The 27,398-nt window shown below is 35.4% G+C and overlaps 1 protein-coding gene across 2 annotated transcripts in view; it reads left to right on the top strand.

Moving 5' to 3' along the window:
- The window catches only part of KIF6 (kinesin family member 6), a 436,358-nt gene that overhangs the window by 65,955 nt on the left and 343,005 nt on the right, over positions 1–27,398 (top strand). For both annotated transcript variants that reach the window (XM_037519645.2, XM_054698762.1), the window contains 2 exons: positions 14,524–14,671; positions 19,899–20,008. In XM_037519645.2, the coding sequence (XP_037375542.2) occupies positions 14,524–14,671; positions 19,899–20,008 (258 nt within the window). The remainder of the gene's footprint in view (positions 1–14,523; positions 14,672–19,898; positions 20,009–27,398) is intronic.

Below are 27,398 nucleotides of genomic sequence, written 5' to 3'. Positions count from 1 at the left end.
AAATATTATTCACATACAAATTATTCACTTTTAAATATGTAATTTAGTAGTTTTTTTAAAAAAAGATTTATTTATGCATACAAGCACTGGGGTGTAAGCCAAAGGTGGGGGGGGGTTTGAGAAGATTCACCAGAGACAGAGTGGGGAGCAGAACAGGCAGATCTACCGAAATACACTGCTAAGGGGACCAGTGGGCAAGACAGGAAAGGTCTGCTGCACCACATGTGGGTTAGCTCCCTGGCTGGGGATGGAACTCAGGCCATAGTGGTGATAGCATTGAGATTTAACCCCATGTGGGTTGCTCCCTAGCTGCCAGGTATTGAACTCATGCTGCAGTGGCTGGGATAGCTTGATAGCACTGTGTTTAACCCCTGTGCCACCAGGGAGGCCCCAGTTTAGTATTTTTTTTATACAAATGTGCAGTCATCAATCACCACTAATTTTAGAAAAATTTTATCCTTCCAAAAAAAGCCCTGTACCATACCCATTAACAGTCATCTCCTTTACCCCTTATTCCCAGCCTCCAGCAACCACTAATATACCTTCTGTCTCTGTGGATTTATTTATACTAGACATCGTATGTAAATGGAGTTATGTAATATATGGCTTTTTGTGATTGTCTTCTTTCATTTAACATAAACTTTTTATGGTTTATCCATAATGTAGCATATAAATACTCCTTTACATCACCAAATAATATCCTATCATATGGATATGACATGTTTTGTTTATTCACTGATCAGTCACTGGACATTTGGGTTGTTTTCACTTTTTGGCCATTATAAATAAAGCTACTGTGAACATTCAATACAAATTTTTGCCTGGACAGACATGTTTTTCATTCTACTGTGCATATAACTAGAAGTAGAATTGCTGGGTAATATGCTATGTGTACATTTTGAGTAACTGAAAAACTGTTATTCCAATTAGGTACATCATTATACTTTCTCATTGGCAATGTGTGCAATTCCTTCACATCCTCACCAACAATTGTAATAGTCTGTGTTTTTTTATTTTAATCTTCTTAGTGAGTATAGCATCACATTGTGGTTTTGATTTATATTTTCCTATCAACTAATGATGTTGATCATCTTTTCATGCACTATTGCCCATTGTATATCTTCTTTAGAGAAATATCTATTCAAATCCTTTTCCCACTATTGAATTGAGATGTTGGTCTTCTTATTATTGTGTTTTAAAAGCTCCTTATATTTTATGGATTATAGCCATTATGACAAGTATTTTGTCATATATAATATTTTTCAAATATTTTCTCCTAGTCTTTGGATTCTGTTTCCATTTTCTTAATAATGTCCTTTGCTTGTATTTTACCAGTCACTTCTTTCTTGTTACTTTCAAGATCTTTAGACAGTTTGATTATGGTGTGTCTAGGTTTGGAGATCTTTTGAATTTGTCAAACTTGGATTTTATTGAACTTCTTGGATGTTTAAATTAATTTTTATCAAATTTGGGAAGATTTTGGCCATGATTTCTTTAAATATTCTCACCCTTCATCTTCTAGCACTCCAATTATACATATGTTGTTATTTGAGGTCTTTTTTTTTTAATTTTTCTTCATTGTTTTTAATTTCAGTTCCTTAGATTGGACACTTTCAATTGATCTACCTTGAAGTTCACTGATTCTTCTACCAACTCAAATTGCTATTGCAGTGAATTTTTTATTTTGGTTATCTTATTTTAAACTCCAAAATCTCTATTTGGTTCTTTCTTATAATTTATCTTTTCTTTATTGTGATACATAATTTTCATACTTTCTTTTCTTTTTACAATATGCCTTATACTTGTTCTTTGAACATATTTATAATAATTACTTTAAACTCTTTATATGGTAACCAAAATCCAGGCTTACTCAAGGATTGTTGCTATTAAACATCTTATTTCCTATGTACAGGAAATACTTTCATGTTTTCTTATGTGTCTCATATTTTCTGTTAAAAACTAGGCATATTTTTAGTAAATTTTCCAGCTGTGTAAGTCAGATATAGCCCCTGAAATCCTTACTCAGTATGCTTAATGATCAGATAAAGATGGACAGAGATTTTCTTAAGTGACAAAAACCAATTAGTCTCTAAGCCTTTGATGAAGACATGTCTGTGTGTGTTGGGGCACCTCTTCTATGCTCTGGGATTTTGTAACTCTACCTTATCCTTCATTTCCTGCTTGTGCAGTGCCTCAAGATCAGCTAGAGGTGAGCTATAAGGGCATTCCTTGGTCCTTCCTGATCATGAACACAGCCCTGCATGTGTAGTTGGTCTTCTAGTGTCCCAGGGATATGTTATAACTTTCCAAAGGGCCTTATTAGCATCACATTCCATAGATTTTTGTTTTATCTTTTGTTCACACTGCAGTTTGCCTTGTTTGTATTAGAACATAAGGCAACTATGATATTAAATGCTTGCTGCTAATTTTTTTCAACATACATCATGAGGATAGGTCTCTTTGCACAGCATGAACTCTGAGTCAGATGGAACAAAGACAAATACTGAGTAGAACTTTTCCAGAGAGTTGCCAGAGAGGTCAAAGAAATAAAATTCTTTGGTCTTTTTGCAGTTCTCTCAGTCTCTACTTTCCCTTCCAGTAGGTGCTAACCTTCTAATTTTCATTATTACTCTGGTTGCAAGGCGGTTGTTTTTCAAAGTTATCTTGAGCTGAGGAGAGAGGATGGGGATAATCAAGTTAAAATATCATAAGGCACACTGCTCTTACTGATATTTGGCCATTTTTCATGAGCAAGTACTCTTTGGATTATTGTAAGCCTTTGAATAACTTCCAGGATTCTGAAAACATTTACTTTGACAATTTTGCCAGTGTTCTTACTGTTCTCCTGGAAGAGTGGATTTTCATAGGTACTTAATTTTAACATTTCTCTTCATTTTTAATTAGTATTTTCCTTTAGGAAAAGTGAGACTAGAAACATATTTAGTTGCCCAGTATCCAATAAAGTGAGGGCAAGATTGAGTTGGTTTGAGGGGACTCTACAGAAAGGAACTGGAAATAAATTTTATCTGTTTACATTTCTTTACTTAATATTTTATTGTAGTAATGTAATAGATGAATAGTCATAGAATATTATAGAGATGGGACCTGTGTAATTTTTATTTTATATAGCAGTCTATGAAGTTTTGCCACATGGTTTTTTGTCCCACAGCAGATAGGGAGAGATGGAGCACAGATCAGAAGCAAGTATACTAGAACAACTGGCAAAGAGAAAGAAGATTTAAGTATAAAAAGTAGTTGTAACCATAAGCAGGTGCCAATTTAGCACACAAAATACTCATTTCTCATAAGTCAGAATGAAAATGCTAATTTATGTTCTGTATTATTTGTTTTCCAAGACAAAGTTTTCTATAAAAAAATGAAAAAGTTTTCACACTTACAGAATATTTGCCCAGAGCATTGATGGCTAAGAAATATCATATATCTAAGTAATTTTGCTAATGGACATTGATATCCCATTGATGACATACTTTGTTGAGTAGAAAAATTCTATAATCATTCAGCTGAATTCATCTTTTTAGTTCCAACTCCATGTGAAGACACATGGATTAAAAATTGTTTAATTTATTAAGCCTCTCGAAAGTGGGAAGTTGAATCACACAGTAGAAATATCGCTCACTCCTTTAAAGTCCTTTAAGTTTGTAAGCACCGATACAACCTTCTGCTTATATAGTAAAAGATACATGGATTTGTTTCTGAAGATGTTAATAGTTGCCTAAGGGACTATAGACTTAATTGACCTCTTCACAATAAGCTCTAGGCAAGGTCTATGTTTTTTGAGAGGGCATGATTATGGTAGATCTCTTAACATACAGCAACAAAAGCATAATGAAACATAGGGAGTAAAGGTACAATATCATTGTATTAGAGCAGGAATGCCAGTGTGAATAGTGAGGGGTGATTTTCAGAGGAACCAACTATCAAAAAATCCATTTATAATGTGTCTACTATTAGCTGACATCTTCACAATTGTTTGATGAAAACATCTCAGAAATCAAGGAACCACTTGAAACAAAAAAAGAAGTACAGCTGCAAGAGTCCATTGTTATGTATAACGCAGAAAAATTTTCCACTTGTGAAAGTCGGCATCATGCCGTGCATAATATTAAGTTTATATTACAGGTGATGATATAAAAAAAAAATTGAGTGGACCCAAGTCATTCTAAGAAAGGAGAAGAGGAGGATTCCTAGAAGATTTTCAGTTGGTGATGGATATTAAATTAGGGAATTACATTACAAAGCACATGGTAGCAAACAGTGTGTACCTGGTGTTCTTAAGACTGTCTTAAGTAGTCATCTATCTTAAGTATAGGCACTAGGAATCAGATTTGAAGTTTGCAAATTACAGATGTTCCACCAGAAAATTTTCTTCTTATTCTTTGATTTAAGCCCAGCATACTAAAGATTAATGAAATATTTAAATAGGATAGTGACAAAAGCAAATATTGGTATAGGAATTTCTATTACCTGTCACCTCCCAGAAACATCTATTTGAACAACTATTTTCACAGGAGAAATACCTTTACAAGCGCTAAGGATGCTAGGTGAGAAATTGTAGCACCTGGGTGAAGCACAGAAAAAGGAAAAGACACATTCAAAAGGAAGGAAAATGAAATAAATTCATATTAACCCATCACCCCTTCTCCAACACCCGGTGCAGAGAGTAATAGACTTCCCATGAGATGTGAATAAAGAAAACATCTGCCTTTATCTCAGATCCTAGTGCTGACTGTTACTTGAGTGGTTTCAGGCCATTCTGTGGCCCCAGGTAGCTTCCAGGGTATGAGACAGCTTCACAGTACCAGGCTTCTGAAAAGTTCCCTCAAATCCAGGCTTCTAGCCCACCTTGCCACCTGCCTCCTCTTGCACAAAGCTTCTACTGTACCAAGCTACCAGTGGACTTCTGAGAAATCAAGCTCACAGTCAACCCTTGCACCAACTGGCACCCATGTGTGTGACTTCTGTGGCTCTAAGCTCTTAACAGGCTACAACTGACCTAGGCTGCTGCTCTACTCATAGGCCAGCTCAGTCCCTTGGCCCAGCCTTGAAGCTAATTTCCATGGACCCAGGCTCCTGACCAGCTCCAGCTCCAGACTAGGAGGTTACACAACCTCCTGCCAAACCCTAATACCCTAGGTTATGAGCTGAATCTCATAGCCCAATGCTCCAGGTTAGCTCTAGAAGCAGACTGGCTTTCTGTGAAACCAGGCTCATGGCCCACCCCACCACCAAAATGCCTCTGCATACCCACATGCCAGTCTATCTCAGTGGTCCTTGGCACCTGGCTGACCCCTGTGGACCCAGAATACATGATGTCACACAAGAAAATCAGTAAAGTTCCAATGACTGCTCCTAAAGAAAAGAGATCTTTGAACTCTCTGAAAGAGAATTTAAAATAACCTTCTTAGAGATATTAACAAATGAAATTAGGAAAATAATGCATGAACAAAGTGAGAACTTTAACAAAGGAATAAAAATAAAGAAACAATCTTAGAGTACAAACATACAATGACTGAATTGAAGATTCAATAGTAGGTTTCAGTAAGACCAAGCAGAAGAAAGAATTCATTATCTAGAACAAGTCATTTCAAATCATCCAGTTAAGGGAGTAAAAAGAAAAAGAATGAAAAACAGTGAAGAAAACTTAAAGGAATTATGGGATATCATAAAAGAAACAATCTGTGCATTATTGAAGTCCCAGAAGAAGAAGAAGGGAGAAAGGCACAGAAAGCTTACCTAAAGAATTATTGATTGATACTTATCAAATATGGGAGAGTTTTGGATATTCCTGTGAATAAGGCTAGGCTCACACCAATACTTCAACCTAAAATGATCTTCTCCAAGATACATTAAAATAAACTATCTCTTTGTAAAGAGTTAATATTGCCTAAAATCAAAGACAGGAGATAGTGGCATGGTATATTCAATCTGTTGGAAGAAAAAAAAAATACTGCCAAAAATACTCAGCAAAGTTGCCTTTCAGAAATGATGGAAAGGAAAAGATTTTCACAAACAAACAAACAAAAACCAAGAGAGTTCATCCACTAAAAACTACCTTACAAAAAATGTAAAAGGAATTCTTCAAGCTGAAATGATAGAGCCATAATTAGTAAAATGAAAATGTATGAATATATAAAACATACTAGTAAAGGTAATTATAGTTAAATTCAGGATACTTGTAATATGGTAGTGTATTAATAATTTAACTTTAGTATAAAAAGTTAAAGGACAAAAATATTAAAAATAACTATATCTACAATTATTTGTTAATGGATAAACAACATAAAAGAGGTATATCATGACATCATAAACAAAATATGCAATGAAGAATAAAATGATAGTTTTCATATATGATCAAATTATTATAGACTTAGATTGTTATATGTTCAGTCATTTGTTTTTTAATGATGGAAATATATTCTAAGAAATGTATCATTAGGTAATTTCATCATTTTGCAAACATCATAAAGTATAATTACACAAATCTAAATAATATAACGCCTACTACATACTTAGGCTAGATGGTGTAGACTATTGTGACTACCATCATATATTCAGGCCATTGTTGACGAAAGCATTATTAAGAAAGACATGACTGCCTGAGATGTTTTATGCAAAATTCATGGTAATCCCAAAGATTAATCTACCATAGATACACAAAAAAATAAAAAGAAGGGAATCAAAGCATACAACACAGAATATCAGTTCCCAAAGAAAAACAGAAGACAGAGAAAGGGACAAAAGAACTACAAAACAGCCAGGACAAAATCTTCATCTTTTTTGTCAGGTTTGTGTTGACTGTTTTGGGTCTTTTGTGGTTCCATATAAATTTCCCTAATTTCCATAATGTCTTTTCTAGTTATTTGAAGAATACCATTGAAATTTTGATAGGGATTGCATTGAATATATATTGCTTTGGGTAAGATGTCCATTTTAACAGTGTTAATTTTTCCAATCCATGATCAAAAAATTTATTTCCATATCTTACTGTCTTCTATTTCTTTTAACATTGTCATGTAGTTTTCATTGTACAGGTTCTTTGCCTCTTTTGTTAAATTACATGGCTAATATATTTAAGTATGTACCTTATTTTCCCATTTATGATAAAAATTCTCAAAAAAGGGAAATAAGGTACATACCTAAATATAATAGTCATAGATAACAAATCCCCACTAACATCATGCTCAAAAGATCATGTAGAGTTGTTTTTCCAACCATTTATTTTGAGTCTTTGTTTAACTTTGAGCTCAGATGGATCTCTTGAAGACATCAGAAAGTTGGGTTTTGTTTTCTGACCCAACCAGTCACTCTGTGCCTCTTGATTAATGAGTTTAGTCCGTTTACATTTAGAGTGATTATTGATATATGAGGGTCTGCTACTGTTCTTTTCCTAGTCTTCTGGCTATTTCCATGTTCAGTTTTGGTTTTTTTGGGGGGTTTCTTCTCTTTAATTCTGATAAGACAACCTTTTCTATATTTCTTTCAGGGAAGATATAGTGCCAGCATACTCCTTCAGCTTTTGTTTGTCTAGAAGGACTTTATTTCTCCCCCATATCTGAAGGATGGTCTTGTGAGATACACTGTTCTTATCTTTAAGTATTTTAAATATGGCATTCCCTTCTCTCTTTGTTTTTAGGGTTTTCTCATAAATATCTGATGAAAGCATGTTGGGAATACTTATATAGGTTATCTGCTCTCCCCACCTACTCACCTTCAATATTTCTTCTTTGTCTTCAACTCTTGGGAAGTTCTCAATTACTTTGCTTGGTGTAGCTATAACTATATTTAGATAGCCATAGCTAGAGTTTCTTTTTTTTTAAGATTTATTTATTTATACAAGAACTAGAGTACAGGCCAGATGTGCAGGAGTGTAAGAGGATTCACCAGAGACTGAGTGGGGAACAGAACAGGCAGACTGACTGAAATACACTGCTGAGGGGAGCAGTGGCGAGACAAGAGAGGTCTGCCCCGCCAAGTGGATATCTCCATGGCCTGCGGGGATTGAACGGGCACTGCAGAAGCTGCAGACAGCTTCACAGTGCTGTGCTCAACCACCTGAACCACCAGGGAGGCTCTAGAGTTTCTCTTAACTTCGTGGACTTTTATATTCAGTTCATTCTCCAGGTTGGAGAAGTTTTACTCTATTATTTCTTTGAGTAAGTTCTGTTCTTTGTATCCTCTCTCTCATCCCCTTGTGGAATATCCAGTATTCATATGATCCCTTTCCTAATGGAATTTAATGATTCTTGAAGTGTTTCTTCATTTTTTCTTCATATTTCTCTTTCTTCCTACCCAGTTCCTTAGTACATTGCTATCTCCAAGGCCACTGATTAGATCTTCTACTTGGTGTATTCTGCTTCCATAGCTTTCTCCAGAAATTTTTTCATCTCCTCTATTGATCTTCAATATCTATTTTCTGTTCATTAATTTTGTTTCTCAGGTGATTCATGTTTTTCTGAGTTTTCTTGTATCTTTGAATTTCTTTTTTATGGGAATTGTGGTATCAGTATCTAATAGGAAGATATAATCTTCCATATCTTTTTGGTTGGAATATGGGAAGTTTTCTCCCTTTATGATGACATATACCCTTGAGATCTCAAAGTGCCATGCATTATATTTTTCCAGCTGCCTATTTTTACTACTTTAGATTTCCCCTATGTTTTATTTAAGTATCCATCACAGTAACTTAGAGATTTGCAGTACTTCTAAGTTTCCTGCAGGTGGCGGTGTGGTTTTTAAAAATGTTCCCCAGCTTTACATGATTTTAGATCTTTGATCTTTCTGGGCTTCTGTAATTCCAGAGACCTGATCTTGCAGCAGCTAGGACAGAGGGTGTGGGTGTGGCCTGGAGGGATTAACTCACTGGTGCAAGTTGGAGGGGGGGGGGCAGGAGGTCCTGGCTCATATCTTGTGTCATTGTTATCCCTCATTTCTGGATTTCCAAATCCATTTCTCTGCAGCTTGCACACTCTCAGTGAACATAACAAGGTCAGTGAAAGTCCTGAATGGAAGGGGGGCAGGGAACACTACCCAGTGTACTGTCCTTGTTCTTTTAACTGCGGGAACTGCTGGGAACACTCCATCTGCATCCTTTCTATCACAGATGTATGCCTACACACCATTCAGCTCTTTTCTCCCCAGACCAGTAGTTTAACAGCAGAGTTGCTGTTGGTATGGCAACCTCCCACCCCAGATCAGGAATTTCTCTCTACCCACAGAAGTAAAATTATATCTGCAGATGATGTGGTCATATGTAGAGAAATCCTAAGGAGTCTACCAAAATAACATTAGGACTAATCTATGAATTCAGTAAAGTTGTGAAATACAAAATCAACATACACAAAGTAGTTGCTTTGCTAGATATGATATCAAAATATCTTTAAAAGATAAAGGTGTTCTTATTCATAACAGCATTTAAAAACTGTGAAATACTTAGGAATAAATTTAACCACGGAGATGAAAAACCTATACACTGGAAATTACAAGACATTGATTCAAGAAATTGAAGAGGACACAAGTGGAAAGATATCCTGTGTTCATAGGTCAGAAGAATTAATATTGTCCATGCTACCCAAACCTATTGATTTAGTGCAATTCCTATTAAATTCCAATAACATTTTTCATTGTACTGTAAACTCAGTCCTAAAATTTGTATGAAAATACAAAAGATCAAATATCTAAAGCATTCCTGAGAAAGAACAAAGCTGTAGGCATTATTCCTCCTGGTTTCAAACTAAATTACAAAGCTATTGTAATCAAAACAGTGTGGCTCTGCCATAAAAATAGACACATAGGCCACATAGAAAAATAGTCAGAACCTCAAACTAAATCTTCAAATATTTGGTCAACTAATACTTGACAAATGAGTGAAGAATATCAATAGATAAAGAACAGTCTTTTCAATAAATGGTGTTGGGAAAATTCATCTTACACCACTCATAAAAATTAACTCAAAATGGATTAGAGACTTAAATGTAAGATCTGAAACTGAAAAGCTCCTAGAAGAACCTCTAGGAGAAAAGATTATTGACATTGGTCTGGTCAATGATTTTTTGGATCTGATACCAAAAGTAGAAACCACAAAAGCAGCAAGTAGGAAACATCAAATGAAAAAAAAGTTTCTTTAAATCAAAAGGAACACTCAAGAAAATCAAAAGAAAAGATAACCTGAAATTGGAGAAAATATTTGTAAAGTATCTATTGGATATGTGGTAAATATGCAAATATGTAAGGCTCTCACATAACTCAATCATAAAAAGCAATCTAATTTAAAAAAGGTGAGAGGATTTACATTGATATTTTTCCAAAGAAAACATATAAATGGCCACAGGTATATAAAAAGTTCTCAATATCTCTAATCATTAGGGAAATGTGAATTAAAACTGTAATCTGTTAGGATGACTTATCAAAAAGACAACAGACAACAAGGCTGTGAAGAAATCACGGCTGGTGGGAATGTAAAGTAGGTATATCCACTATGAAAACAGTATGGAGTTTCCTCAAAAAATTGAAAATAGAATACTATATCCCATTTCTAATTATATATCCAAAGGAGATGAAATAACTATCTTAAAGAGACATCTGAATCAAAACTTAGAAAAAAACAAGTGGATAAAGAAAATGTGAAATCTATGTGTATGATGTATATGATATATATGTGATATATATATGTTATATGTGTATATGTACGTGTATATTGTATATATGTGTGTATATATATGTATATATTTGAGTTACAGGGGCTTTTTACTATTTTTATTCCCATTTTATTTTTTATTGAAGTAACATTACATTATAACAATGTGTATGTTTCAGGTGTACATCATTAAAAATCAATATATATACACATATACACATATATAATGGAATATTATTCATCCATATAAAGAAAGAAATCCTGTCTTTTGAGACAACATGGGTGGACCTTGAGGGCAAAGTGAAGTCAGTTAAAGACAGCTATTAATGTTTTAACTTATATATGGATCTAAAACTACTGAACTCATAGAAATAGTAGAATGGTGGTTGCTAGGGTCTTAAATGGGTGGGGGGATAAAAGTTATTCAAAGGGAGCAAATTTCCAGTATAAGATGAATAAGTTCTTGGGATCTAATGTACAGCAGGGTGATTATGGTTATCAATACTGTATTACGTACAGGAAAGTTGTTAAGAGACTGATCTTAAATGTTATCACCACACAAATAAAAATCATATTTATGTGAGGTGTTGGATTTGTTAACTAACCTTATTATGGTAATTATTTCACAATATCTACATGTATCAGATTATTATCTTGTACACCTTAAACTTGTGTTATATGTCAGTTGTATCTCAAAACTGGATAAAAAAGACATTAGGTAAAAATGAAGTATATTTGAATTAAGTTTGTAATAATATATCAATATTGATGTATTAGTCCTGGCAAATGTGCTTTACTAATATGATATTAACAATAGGGGAAAGTAGGTTGTGAAGAGATATGTGAACTTTGTGTACTGCCTTTGCAACTTTTCTGTCAACATAAAACTATTCTAGGGCCTCCCTGGTGGCGCATGGGGTTAAGACGCAACCTATGAAGCTGACCGCAGACTCTGCAGCATGAGTTCAATCCCCGGCCAGGGAGCAACCCACATGGCGCAGCAGACCTCTCCTGACTCACCCACTGCTCACCTCAACAGTGTATTTCAGCCAATCTGCCTATTCTGTTCCCCACTCTGTCTCTGGTGAATCTTCTCACCCCCCACACCTCTGGCCTGTACCCCGATTTTGTATGCATAAATTAAATAAATCTTTAAAAAAACTGTTCTAAATAAAAATTTTATTAATAAAATTTTCAAAAAGTAAATAAAATGACAGAATTCTATTTGAGTTACAGGGCTTTTTAAAATTCCCATTATATTTTATTTTTTATCAATGCCACATTTCATTATAACATTATCTACGTTTCTGGTATATATCACTAAAAATCAACATCTATGTATACTACATTAATATTACCACTGAAAGTCCAATTCTATTCTTCATACTGACTCTTTTTCATATAAATTATCTACCCCTATCTCTTCTGGTAACTACTAAAAGTTTATTTTTATTTAATTCACCTGTTTGGTTTCTCTGTATACATACATATGAGTGAAAGTACCATGTTTGTCTTTCTCCATCTGACTATTTCTTTATTATAAATAATTCTCCATCTATCTCTTCAGATTAGTAGTCTTTTGTATTTTAGGTTAATAACCAGAAGTGTGATAACTGGATTGTATGGCATTTCCATTTTTAATTTTTTTGAGGAATCACTATACTGCTATCTATAAAGTTTACACCAATAGTGTATAAGAGTTCCCTTCTCTATGATCCAACAATTCCACTCCTAGGCATTTACCCAAAGGACACAAAAATATTAATTCAAAAGGGCACCTGCACCCCTATGTTTATAGCAGCATTATTTACAATAGCTGAGATATGGAAACAACCCAAATGCCCAAAAGATGACTGGATCAAGAAGATGTGGTACATATACACAATGGAATATTACTCAGTAATCAAAAAAGATAAACTCATGCCATTCACAGCAACATGGATGGAGCTGGAAGGGATCATGCTCAGTAAAATAAGCAAGAAAGAAAAAGAAAAATACCAGATGGTCTCACTCATAGCAGGAATTTAGAAAACCTAAATAAGGGATCAGGAAAAAGACTAATTATAATAAAGTAAAAATCAAAATCAACAAGCTACTATAAATCATAGACACACTATGGGGGGAGAAAAGAATAGGATCAAAGCAAGAGTGGTGGGAATTTTACGGGGACTATAACCAAGATGAAAACGCATACATTGTACCAAAATGAAAACGATGTAAAAAATATATAAAATTTTAAAAAGTTTGAAAAAAAAAAAAAGAGTTCCCTTCTCTGCATATCTTCTCCAACACTTGTTTTTTGTCTTTTGGATAATAGCCATTCTCATGGGTATGAGGTGATATCTCAATGATGCTTTGATTTACATTTCCCTAATAATAAGAGATGATGAACATTTTCTCATGTGCCTGTTGGCCATCTGTATGTCTTCTTTGGAGAAGTATATTCAGATACTTGGCCTGTTTTAAAATTGGATTGTTTGATTTTTTTTGTTGTTGAGTTTTATGACTTCTCTGTGTATTTTGGATATTAACCCCTTGTAGGGCTTATGATGTGCCAATATCCAGACCCATTCAGTTGGATATCTTTTCATTTTCATCATAATTTCTTTCACTATGCAGAACTTTGTAGTTTGATGTAGTCCTACTTATTTATTTTTGCTTTTGTTTCCCTTGCCATTAGAGATAAGTCTCTAAACACATGTTTAAGGTTAATGTCAATGAGCATATTGCCTGTTTTCTTCTATATCATTTTACATTTTCAGGCCTTACATTCAAGTCTTTCATCCATTTTGAATTAATTTTTGTGAATTGTAGTAGATAATGCCTAGTTTCACTCTTTGACAGGAGGCTCCCCACTTTTCCCCAACACAATTTATTGAAGGGACTTTTTTTGCTCTAGTATATGCCCATAAATTAGTTGTCAATATATACATGGAATCTTGATTCTGCTCCATTGATCTGTGTGTGTGTTTTTACTGCAGAACCAGTCTGTTCTAGTGACTACTTGGAGTCACTAGAGCATGATACCTCCATTTTTTGTGCATTGTTCTCAGGATTATTATTTCTATTTGATATCTTTTTTGATTCCAAATACATTTCATAATTTTTTTGTTCTATTTCTGTTAAGAATGTCATTTGGATTGTGACAGAACTGGATTGAATCTGTATTGCTTTAAGTAATATAAGCATTTTAACTATATTAATTCTTCCAGTTCATGAGTACAGAATATCTTTCCGCTGATTTGCATCTTCTATTTCTTTTAACGAAATGTCTCATACTTCCTACTTTGGTTAAATTTATCCCAAGGTATTTATTTTTTTTTGATGCAATTGCAAATGGGATTGTTTTCCTGACTTCCTTTTCTGCTATTGTTAATTTTGTGTATGGAAATGCAACAGATTTTTGTGTATTAATTTTGTAGTCTGCTACTTTTCTGTATTCATTTGCTATTTCTAATAACTTTTTAGTGGAGTCTTTGGGATTTTCTATGTGTATTTTCATGTCATCTGCAAATAGTAATAGTTTCACTTCTTTCATTCCAATTTGGATTGCTTTTCTTGCCTAATTGCTCTTACTAGGAATTCCAGCAATATATTGACTAATAGTGGTGAGAGTGTACAATCTTGTCTTATTCCTGAAATGCTTTCTTAGAAAGAAGCGTTGATTTGCTACTACTTGAGGATAAAAAGGTAAATTCTAGCTACATACTCATGCATATAAACATTTCTATAGATGTTTCCGTAGAAATATAGATCTTCCTAAATGTCTTTGCAACAGTGTTGAATAAGGTTGCTATGAGAATATAAGCCAGTTGATACAAATCTAATTAACCATTTTGATTTTAAAAATGTGCCATTTCTTTATGCAGTGTCCTGGCAGGTTACAATGGTACCATCTTTGCATATGGGCAGACTGGCAGCGGTAAGACATTCACCATTACAGGAGGGGCAGAGCGCTACAGTGACAGAGGCATTATCCCAAGGACACTGTCATACATTTTTGAGCAATTACAAAAGGTATGAAACTTTAAGTTCACTATACTTGATATATGCAGCAGAAATTTACTACAGGAAAAAAACTTTGGTAATATTTTATTCTATTGTTTCTAAATGAGGAAGTTTTATTATGTAATAACTCTATCCTTTACATTTAAATTTAAGGGAAGTTTGGGATTTTGCTGAAAAAGAGAAAATTAACAAGGTGTTTCTCATTAAATGGATGCTGTTTTAGCAATGACCCAAGTGGAATTCCTTCTGATATAAATGAAAATTAAAAGAACAGATAACAAATTTTACCAACTAATATCTTATATTCCTCATTAAGAAACTGAGGAAAATCACCAAAACAGAGTTTCACTTTTGCTACTAAAGCACTGACTAGGATGCTATGTGTCCTCTTTGCAGTTTTGATGAAGTGCAAATGAATTTACCATAGCAAAAAACCTGCTGTAATTAATACTGCTATGAAGAGGAATCCCTTGTTTGTATTATAAACATAATTTATTGTGTAATTCCAAGTGTCTGTTGTTTTGCCAGCATTTAATACAACATATAATACAAATAGCAAGGTAGGGAGGGATGCTTATCATCTTTTTATAGGTGTGAAAACTGAACCTCAAATATCTTATTCGGGCCCTTGTAAGTAGATGATTTGGAGGTTCCTTACAGGTCTATGTGATGTCAAATATTGTCCTTATTATATACTACCTCTTTATCTCAGACTGACTTTATTTTTTTGGTTGTATTTAAGCAAATTCTCTGCAATGAGTCAGATAGTTTCTCTGGGTTTCACGTCTCTCCTTTATGGAAGTAGGCATTGCATTGTACTAGATGATTTCCAATATCCTTACTAGTACCAGCAATTCCTTAATTGTATTAATTCTGTATAACAATTGCCCTAACTAGGTCAGTGTAACAGTCATACCAAAATTTCTCGGCTGTATGCTGTTTGCATTTTGAATTGCAAAGATGAGAAGAAATAGCTGAGATCTGCATAATTCTAATTTCCATCCATAAAGTAGCAATTACCCATTAGTTCAGCTCATCTCTCACTAGCTCAGACATGCCAAGTCTGTATGCCAGAAAATTTGGAAGAGTAAAAGCTGAGTATAGTATATATATATATATATATATATATATATATAGGATCCAAATCTCTTCTTTTCATTTACTCTTTTATTTCTGACATTAGCTGTTTTATTTTGCTTCCAAATTTCAAAAGCTGGGAATATAATTTCTAATTGTTCTTCTTGAAATGGCCTTATGTGAATTCTGTCGTCTTACAAATATCATTGAAAGTGGTGGAGGCTGACCTGGTTCAAAGAAAGTGTACTACTTACAGCATGTGACCCTGGGGCAGTTACTTAATGTCTCAGTCCTATGGAGTTATTGTGGAGACTGGAAAACTGTGTTTAAAGCTATTGTCCAGTTCTTGGCACATAGTAGATGCTCCATACATGATAGTTTTTACAAAAACCACATGTGTATGTGTGTAAATGTGAATATATATATACATATATATATATACACACACACATATATATATACAATCTCAAAATGATCCCTGACCAATTTCAGAGAATCCTTTGAAACTCAGAACAAATGAAGCCAATTCCCCTCATTAAGTTAAACAGAAAAAATATATATATAATATATTTCATATATAGAATATATATTTGTCTCTTTTTAAATTTCCTCTTACCAAAATACAGTTCTAAAAATCTAAATGTCTTCCATACACCGACTCTCTTCTGGTTTCATTGTTTCATGTTTGTCATTGACATTACTCTAAACCTCATTTTATTCTAAACAATTCTAAATAACTTTCTGTAGTTAGAGCAAACCCTTCAGACCAATATATAGCAGTACAACTCTTTATAGACAGACAGATTTCCAAGATGACACAGACACATTCGTTATAATCAAACTGAATTGTGGCCAAACAAGTCAGAGGCAACTTGCAGTTTGTCCACATTACATAGCTAAAAAATGCAGACAGGTACTCAGATGCCCCAAGCTGATAGCTTTAGAGTCACATCGAGCTCTCTGGAATTCTTTTAGGAAACGCCTGACTTATGCTAAGTGTTTATTTCAAGATAAACTAAATGCCCAGTGCATCCTGGGTCTTTGATGTCTGTGAGCATGATAGGAATATATTTTCAATGATTGCAAAGGAAGAAAAGTGATTCCATTTATTTTGAAATCTCTGCTTGTTGTTTTTGAGTATTGTGAGGTTCCGACTTTTTTGGAGGCAGGAGGGAAAGCTGTCTGCAGGAAACATGTGTGTTACATTACAGCCTGGCAATCCTAAACACTAAAAAAGGACTTATAAGGAAAGGTAGCTTGCCATATAGCTCAGTGAATTTTAAGTGTATTCCAGTAAAAGTCCAGAAAATACAGACGCTGGAGGAGCCAAAGGCATTATCCTTATCTCAGGGCAGAGGACCTGTTGATTTCCTGACTTTTAATGATTCTCCTAATTTCTGAAAGCAGAGTTTTTTCAACTACAAGCAAACATACAAGGTGGTTTTTCTTTTTGCCTTTCTTTTTCTCTCTTATCTTGACACACTGAATTCTCCCTTCGAAGGCTTTTAGAAAATCATAAAAACAGCAGCAATAACAATAAAATCAGTAACCCTTTCTTGGTGCCTGTTATGGCCCACACATTTTTGGTAGGATTTTAAATACAAAACCCCATTTCTCTGTCACAACAATTCAACAAGATAAGGTCATTATCGCCATTTTTTCTTTCTTTTTTCTTTTTTTTTTTTTTAAAGATTAATTTATTTATGCATACAAGAGCTGGGGTACAGGCCAGAGGTGTGTGGAGAGGGCGATGAGAGGATCCACCAGAGACAGAGTGGGAAACAGAACAGGCAGACCGACTGAAATACACTACTGAAGCGAGCAGCAGGCGAACAGGAGAGGTCTGCCTCACCATGTGGGTTGCTCCCTGGCAGGCTAAGGATCAAACTCGTGCTGGCAGAGGCTGTGGATTGCTTCATTAGTATAGTGCTTAACCCATTTCGCCACCAGGGAGGCCCCTATTATCACCATTTTTTCAATTAAACAACTGAGAGGGTACAAGATTCTGTTACAAATGATTAGATCCATATTTGAAATTAGTTTTGTGTGATGCTAAGATGAGCTCACAACTGTATGCTAAAATATGAAACCATGGTCTATGGGATTTCTAGGTATGTTCAAGTAAGTTTTAGAAACATGTTGTTTTAAACAGCATCTCAGGGTGTTGCTGAATGATTTCTGGTGGCCATTAGCATGTTCTGAGAACCTTACAGAGAGGAGCAGTGTATGTGTTGACTACAGAACACCTTGTCCATGAGTATTTCATGGAATGCTTTAGGAAACACTGTATTAGATGGAAAGACACAGTGTCTCCAATGTTTATAATCTCTGATACCTGTACTAAGCCAAGTTATAGCCTGAAGAATAATTTTGAAATAGTGCTTTTGCTAAACCAGGAAATGAATGTAATTGATAGGTGATTTGTCAGTTTGCCAGAGCAGCCAGTCACCCACATCAGCAGGGTTTCCAGCATTTCTTGGGAGAAACTCTCTTAGAGATTCGGCCCAGGCTGTCACCATCACAGAAGAACAGAATGTGGAGTTTCAGCTGCATCTGGAGTGTTTTACTATAGATATGTGCTGACTGCCAGTTACCTTAACCTTTCATGTATCATTTTGTTTTATGAAATGGTAATATCTCTCTTTGAGCCTTTTGAGGACCAGAGAAAACTATTAATTTTAATCTGAAGTACATGTATGGATACATCATGTGACATCTTTACCTTAATGAGTATGAAAAATGATACCTTGCATGGTAGGGACTCATAGCTTGTAGGGCTAGGATGCCAGCTTTGGATTTGTTCTCCCCCCTAGCACTATGACTTGGTCCTCTTCCCCTTTGGATAATACCGTTAAATAGACTGTTTTGGATACAGGTGAGAATCAATCAAAAAAATCATGCTAAGGGCCTCCCCGGTGGTTAAGCACTGGGCTGCAAAGCTGCCCACAGCCTCTGCAGCACTGGTTCTATCCCTGGCCGTGGGCGAGGGTCCTACATGGAGTGACAGACCTCTCCTGCCGCACCTGCTGCTCCCCTCAGCAGTGTACTTTGTCAGTCTGCCTGTTCTGTTCCCCGCTCTGGCTCTGGTGAATCCTCTCACACTTCCATGCTTCTCACTGTACCCAGTGCTTGTATAAATGAATAAATAAATCTTAAAAAAAAAAAGCCATGCTAAGCAAATCTTCTCTGTTAGTATCCACTCTGACAATGTCCTTGACATAAGACACAAATATTTTCTCATGTTATGAAAAGCAGAATCATATTGGCAGAAATGGAAGCATTTGTATTTGGAAGGGAATAAGAAGATGCTCTTATTTGATATTTTGTATTAGAAACTGAACACAAAATTTTCCCAAGAGCTGAAAAAGTTCCCTATTTTACTTATCTCAAAGGGAGTGGGGCCTTTTTTGTCTGTTGTCAGAACTGAGACGTGGATCAGTTACCTTGACTTTTATCCTAATTACAGTGATTCCTGTGTTACTGAATTTTATCAATAAACCACAGAAAATACTTCTTCCTAATCAATACCAAAATATCCTTGATTTGCCACTTGGGCCAGGCAAATTAGCCCAATTAGGCAATGCACCATTAATGTTCATTCTTCCTGCTACCTGATTGGTCAGACTATTTCTGTTTGGAATTTACTTTCCATTACCTATTTATGTCATCAGAAAAATTTTAATATTAGAAAGTAAAAAGGAGTTATAGTTAAAGATGGAAACTCTTTTGCTATTGAAGGTTTAAACCGAACCAACAATTTTGTGTTCTTTTATGAATAGACCTATTCACAGAATGTAAGTTTATTTTTTCTTAGTGACCTTTTTTTTTCTTGGTCTGGAAAGTAGAAAATGGTTCACTATGCCATTCTATAACCAAGTTGGCTCATTTTAAATGTATATTGACTTTTTATGTATAACGTGGAACCAATAAAAAATAACAGACTGAAGTTGCTTGTAATCATGGGTGTTGGCCATTTAAAAAAAGCCTTCATGCATATGGTAACTGGCAACTTGAAAGTGTCACGAACTAAAAATGTAAACCATACAAAGTGAGAAAAGGAGAGAAGCTGTGAAGGAACTAGTGATAAATGTGTTCATCTTTTTCTACGTTAAGTTGTTATTTATAGTCATTAAATAACGTCTTTCCCTTTTCCAATCAGGACAGCAGCAAAATATATACAACGCACATTTCCTATTTGGAAATCTACAATGAATGCGGTTATGATCTATTGGATCCAAGACATGAAGCCTCCAGTTTGGAAGATTTGCCGTGAGTAGCTGAACAACAAAGAATGGGGGAAAATTACTCTCAGATGTTCCCTTCAATTGTTTTCTTTGAAACTTAGTATGTGTCTGGTCTCAATCGTAATTAGCAAATACTGGATAACAGAATCTTTTTATAATGTAATGGATTTTTTTTTTCAGTTGTGACACATAGACAGCAGTGATGGGAACTAAAATTGCTGGAAACTTACTTCTTGAGAAAATTTCTTTTGGAGTTGGAAAGTGGCTGCTGAAAGGATTGATGGGATATGACAGTACTACTTTACTCTTGCCACATAAAACTCCTCTAATTGTGGCCTTTCTCTGAAGAAGGTATTCAAATTAGGGTTCAAGCAGCAATAAGAGAATCTGAAAGAAAGTAAAACTTCAGTTTTCCCCAAATGCTTCTCTGCTGGCTTAAGACTAACTTTGACTGTCATTTGGTTAGATTGGTACTGATTGTTTCATTATTGAAATATAGAGACTTCAGCACTTATCTATGAATGGAATAAGTTACCCTGTCAGCATTTAAATAACATTACTTGCTGCTTGTTTAAATATCTCCCTAAATTAAACATATATTAAGTGGTAACAGCTCATATTCTTTTGTCCAGACATCTTCATATATAAGTTGCAAGAGACAAGAAAACATTTTTTAATATTATTAAATATTCTAAAACAATTTTAAGGTACATGTTAATTTTCTATCAAAAAAAGCATCAGCAACCTGCTGCTTATTTTGATTTGCAAAATGTATAAGAAGAAGTAATAAAGTGAATTATATTCTTATACCACCTTTATATGTTTGTGTTTATTGAGGGTTTTCCATATCTCTTTCCTGCTTATATTCGTCACTGGAGGAAGTTACAGCAGGGGGTTTTGTTGGTACTCTAATTATTTGCATAAGGAATAAGAAAAAGAAAAAATTACTAACTCCATAGAAGAAATTAGCCTTAAAGAGAGTACTGGAATTAAGTTTACAAAAAGGTAAAACTTTCCTCAAAGGGAGGATGAGAACAGCAACATTGAAGATATGAAGGTGTTGTCTAAATGACTGTGTGTTGAAGTGTCACATGAAGTAACATAAGGAATCAAGTGAGGCCAGCTTTGGAGAGACTTTGGCAACAGACTTTTGGTATAAGATAGATCTTAATTGTGATAGGATTCTAAATTAATTTTCTAGCCTCCAGTCTAACCAATATACCTCTAGGCTAGGTCTTGCTTAGAATTGCTTTTAACAAGTCACATCTACCACCAAAGAACTTAAAGCCTGCTTAGCAACAATCCAGAAGTGAAGGGCTTGGCTGTGATGTACATGATGAAAAAGAAAAAAAGGAAAGCACCTTGGATTTGACTGGACTTGAAAAGAATGCCAGTCACAGAAGGCTGGCGCTTTCGTTTTTACTTGTTATGAAGGTTAAACACAGCGACATATGACTTGCCCAGGGTTTCAAAACTAATTGGTTAGTGATAGAGCAAGGATTAAAAAACAGACACTCTCACTTTCATGCCAGAATTGCAAAAATTGCTTTAAGATTTTACCATGCGGTCTAGAGAATTAGGTAGTCATTGACCTAAAAAGGTGACTTCCATTAAAATACTTTATTGGGTGGTGGAAAATAGCTTCACAAATTTCTCTGCTGTAGGAAGTATGCCTTATTTGTGTTTTTAGTTTCTCTAGGCCCAAGTGAGACCTTAATCTATGGGAAAAAAAAAATAAACTATGTTGAAAGCACCTATAGGAATCTCCAGTACGATGACTACACCCCAGATATCATCTTAGAAATTAAGATCCCCCAGCCCTGTTTAGGAGGAGAGTCACCTCACCACTAAGAGCTCAGCTTAAAGCTTAAAACCTGAAGGTGCCTTTGCTGCACTCTTGCCTACAAAAATAAAATATATCCACAGTCAATCAAAAAAAAATTATCTGTTAAATCAAAGGTATGAAGTAGTCTTTTTGAAGATGGGAGTGTAAAAGAAAAACAGAATGAACTCTATGAATCTGGATCTAAATGACATAATTAGGTGTAGCCTAACTGGGGAGAACTAGGAAAAAGGAAAGTCCTTTGAACTCTAAGAGAAGTACTGTGATATAAAGAGTATTAGTTTTTAAGTTAGGACTTTGGGGTTTGAGTCCCATCTCTACTATCTTAGACAAATTCTTTTAGTTTTCTGGGTTTCTTATTGTATATAAAATATGGGCAATAGCTACATAATATTTAACAACTTTCCAGCCTCCAATGTCTGTTGTTTAAAGATTGGTAACATCACAGCATAGGCCTTATCAAGATATTCTTCTCCCTGTCACAAAAAAATAAGAAGTCAGTTGGATATTTTCTGTCGTTCCTCTTAGAAAAGAGCCTCCTGAGAGCAAGGACAGTGTCTTAATTTTCTGTCTCCTGAGAGCAAGGACATTGTCTTAATTCTCTGGCTCTGCATTTCCTCACCGCCTAGCATTTAGTAGTGGTTCTCGATATTGGTCAGATTGCCTCTAGACATATTGCTAGCTTTCTATCTTAAACTATTGCTCTTTCTTTAGTAGCTTTGACCACTTGTTGGAGAATGAGTTCACTAATTCAAATCAGAAGTGACCTCAGTTACAAAACAGATGTTTTCAGTGAACCAACCCCACATCACACAAACACAAGTACGTACAAGCAAACTGAAAGATGTTCTGATATTTACAATTTGAACTGTAATTACATAATAACTAGTGTTATGACAATAGAAATGTCACTAAAAAAAGAAGACTCCCATATCCCTGGAGCATACCCTATTTCATTCAAATATATTAAAACCTTAAAATTCCAGAACAACTCAAGGACTATATAGTCTCTTGGTATGGAGATAATAAGATTTGACTGATATGAAATCTGCTGCTTTTCTGAGGGTTTGAGAGGATTACCTTTTACTGAGATAATAAAGAAATTCTTTATAATGGCATGTAACTTTTTTTGTACGTGGGTTGAATCAAGAGTATATACTGTTAATCTGGTTGCACACACTTGAACAGAAGCAAGTTTTAACTTTGAAAGCTTATCTGTCTGGTTGACTAGTTTCTTTGTTGTAAACTGGAATGCCCCAAACAGTGAATACCATCCAAAAATAGTAGGCAAAATGTCTGTTGGTCTTGGTTGCCTCTTTCTTTCATCCATTTGAGGGACAATGGCAATATTTGATCTCTTCCACATTTTTTTCCCTTAGGCTAACCATGTGAGGTCAGATTCAAAGTCATTTTGGCATTATTCAGTAATAGCCCTCAGTAGTGGTTTCCTCATCACTGAGTGACAGCTCCCCCTAAGTCCCCTGCTGAGTTGGGTGCTCTTCTCACATGCACTCACTCTGCCTTTTCTGTTTCTTTTTCTTTTACATTTTCATGAGTCCCACCTCTCTACTATTACTGAAACATTTGCCTATAGATTGTCTTTGGACTGTGTGTGTATGATGTCAAGACACCAGATTAAATTTGATTGCTTTTTGCAAATGTTGCTATAGTTGTTGGCAATGAGTTTTTAGACATAACACCAAAAGTGTGATCCATGAAAGAAAAAAATAGAAAAACTGAACTTCATTAAAATTAAAAACTTCTGCTCTTGAATGATTCTGTTAAAAGAATAAAAAGATAAGCCAGAGGCTGGGAGAAAATATTTACCAAACACTTTTGGACTTAAATCTGAAATATACAAACAACTCTTAAAACAGTAAGATAGAAAAAAATCCAATTAAGAATCAAACAAAAGATACTTAACCACAGAAGATATATAAATGACAAATAAGTATATTACTTTGACAATAAAAAGAAATGAGCTATTAAGCCTCAAAAAACATGAAGTAAGCTTAAATGTATATTGTTAGGTATAAAGGCCAGTATTAACTAAAACTACACAGTTATATTTCAACTATATGACACTCTGGAAAAAGCCAAACTGTAGGTATGGTAAAAAGATGAGTGGTTGAGGGAGTGATGGGTAGAGGAATGAATGGGTGCATCACAAGGGATTTGGGGACAGTGAAACTATGTGATACTGTAATGGTGAATGAATTCATGGCACACATTTGTCAGAACCACAGGATTTGCAACATAAGAAGTGGCTCCTAATGTAAACTCTTGACTTTAGTTAATAAAACAACAGTAAAAAGGAATGAACTATTGAGATGTTTAACAACTTGATTCTCTAAGACATCATGCTAAGTGAAAAAAAAAGTAAGTTCCAAAAGTTTTATGTTGTATGATTTCATTTCTGTAAGGTCCTTTCTTGCTCCTTCCCTCCATTCTTTCATCCCTTCTGGTTGAGGTAACATTTGTTTACATTGTTACTTGTGTTTTAGAGATATAGGATTTTAGAAATAGGTGATATTAGTGGCTCACTGGGTTTAGGAAAGGAAGTGGAGAATGGGGCCCCTTGTATATTGGCTATGAATGGGAACACAGTATGTATATTGGCTATGAATGGATACACAGAACTACCTATGTGATAAAACTGCATAGAGTAGACACACATATATATACAAGTGAGTATAAGCTAAGTTGGGACATCTGAATAAGAGCATTGGATTGCATCAGTGCCAGTGCCCTGGTGTGATATTTACGGGTTATGCAAGATATTACAATTGGGAAAATGTGGGTTATGAGTACTTAGGATCTCTCTGTATTATTTCTTACACATACATGTAAATCTGTTATCTCAAAATAAAAAAAATAATTAGAAAAGTATATTTTTGGCTATATATTTTTATATAGACATAGGTATGCATATATATGCATATGTGTTTTAAATATATTCTGTATTTTAGTTAAATGGAAATGGTACTTCTAATTTTGAAAGCTTCTTATGTCATATGCTATCTATAAAAGGGAGAGAGTTAGAATTTAAGTATGTCTCATGAGGTGAAACAGTATAACTGCTGGTCTTAACAGTAGGGAAAATAGTACCTTACTTTAGTATAATTTTAGTATTCCTAAATGGAGATGCATATTCCATTTCAGGTTCCAAAGATTGTTATGGTTATTGTTGGTTGAAAAAAAGTCAGCAAATCCCAGCATGCAGTATTTGAAATCTTGGCTGTGTGTTTTATGAATAATTTCTCATCAAAAGAAAAAGTTGAGAGATGTTAAATTTAATTCACCACATTTCTAATACCTACTACCGGACAGAAAACATTGCTGAGCATTGCTGGAGTTACAAAAATATAAATGCACAGGGCCTCCCCTGGTGGCACAGCAGTTGAGCACTCGGCTGCAAAGCTGCCCGCAGCCTCTGCAGCATGGGTTCAATCCCCGGCCCCTGGTGAGGGTCCCACATGGTGCTACAGACCTCTCCTGCCACAACCACTGCTCCCCTCAGCAGTGTATTTCGTCAGTCTGCCTGTTCTGCTCCCCACTCTGGCTCTGGTGAATCCTCTCACCCTCCCGCGCTTCTGACTGTATCCAGTGCTTGTATAAATCAATCAATCAAAAAAAATAAAAAAAAGATAAATGCACATTGTCTACCCTCACGAATTATAGTCATAAAATAATTGAAATTATCCATTCAGTCCACAAACATTTATTGAAATGCAATGCTCTTCTCCATACTGTACTAGGCCTGGAGCTTACTAACAAAATCTTGGGACTCATAGCAAAGTGGCTAAAACTAGTACAAAATGGTGTAAGGTAGAATGTGAAAAGCATCTAGGAGAGGTAGGAAGAATGATAAGGATTTAAAGGCGAAAGTAATTACATCAGGTCATGTGATCAGGAAAATATTCATAGTCCTTGAGGGAAGGATTAAGGCTGATGGTGGGGATGGAGTATCGCATACCTGTGGAAATAAAGGGATGGTTTTTGAAAAGCAAAGAACTTGTTTTGTGACAGTTAATAGACCTGTTAGACTAGAACTCAAAAAGGGAGTAGGTGAGAATGTTAAGATGGAAAGATACGGATGCAAGAAATTGGTGGGCAAGGTTTAGCCCTTGGACATTTTTATTCAAGGTCACATAACTTAATTGGAACTGCCTTTTAGGGAGAAAAATCAGTAGTGTGGGACTGGAATGAAATGGATGGGAGTCAGGAGCCTTGGGGGAAGTTATTTGGACTGTTTGGTGGCAATGGGCATAAAAAGCAGGGGCAGGATTAGGAGATTTCATAATTAGTGGCTTGAAATTTAACAATATGTAAGAATCACCCAAATTTTTGTCAAAATGCATGTTCCTAGTCTTCACCTCTAGAACAATGAAATATGTTTGAATAAGCATCCCAAACAATTCCAGTGCTGGTAGTTTGCCTTAATCCCTTCCCTCACTCAAGAAGACAAAGTTCTTTTGGGAGATACCAGGAAAATCTCACTTCTCCCGAGGAAGATAAACATTTATTGTAAACTTGTCCTCAGGCAAGGGACTTTATATACATTATCTTATTTAAGGAAGTAGGTATTATAGTTCCTCTTTTACAGATGAGTAAACTGGGGTTCACATAGACTGTGGGATATTTCCCCAAGATTCTGTCTGCAAGAGAGAGATCAGGATCTAAACCTCAGCCCACCAAACTACTGGGAGATCTGTGTTGTGTCTGGAAGATCTGTGTTGTATGCTGGCATTCCATCTGAGCTCTGAGCGACTTCACTGTCTTGGCTTTTTTTAATCTATAATATCCTTTTTCTTTTTTTTAAAGATTTATTTATGCATACAAGAGCTGGGGTACAGGCCAGAGATGCGGGGGATGAGAGGATTCACCAGAGACAGAGTGGGGAGCAGAACAGGCAGATTGACTGAAATACACTGCTGAGGGGAGCAGTGGACGAACCAGGAGAGGTCTGTCTCACCATGTGGGTTTCTCCCTGGCCAGCTGGGGATCGAACTCATGCTGCAGAGGCTGTGGATTGCCTCATAGTGTGGTGCTTAACCCTTTGCACCACCAGGGAGGCCCTAATCTATAATATCTTGAGCGTCTTGTGGAGCCAAAGCTTTTGAGTCCATTGCAGCTCTGTTGTGTTAGACACTGTGTAAGGCATTGGAAGCATCCATCCCTGACCTCAAAGGGCTCTCGTCTAGTATAACGAACTCAAACTGATCATTTTAATCTTACACAGTTATGAGTTCTCTTGGAGACACAAAGAAGGGCACTGATTTCAAGTTGGGAATTCAGAGAAGATGGGGAGAAAATTCCATCATGTGATGCTCTTCAACCTCAGCAGGGGGCCCTCTGTTTCTAGCAATGTCTTCATGTGCCTGGGGCTTTTTCTCCCATTTCTCCCAATAATTGGATCAAATGTCTGTGTCTTGTCAAGTACTACCTGCCCCAATTCTCTTGTTCAGAATCTATTGTCTCCCTCAGAGAGAATATGGAAGCTTTCAGAAATGAATTTCTGCAGCTCCTGCCTCCCACACCCTCTTCCTCTCACTTACTTTCCTCTAGTCTC

Source organism: Talpa occidentalis, unplaced genomic scaffold (assembly GCF_014898055.3).
Source record: "Talpa occidentalis isolate TD23 unplaced genomic scaffold, MPIMG_talOcc4v2.1 talOcc4.2, whole genome shotgun sequence".
NCBI lineage: Eukaryota > Metazoa > Chordata > Mammalia > Eulipotyphla > Talpidae > Talpa > Talpa occidentalis.
The sequence above is the reverse complement of the archived record's forward strand: the minus strand, read 5'-3'. Positions and strand labels throughout refer to the sequence as shown.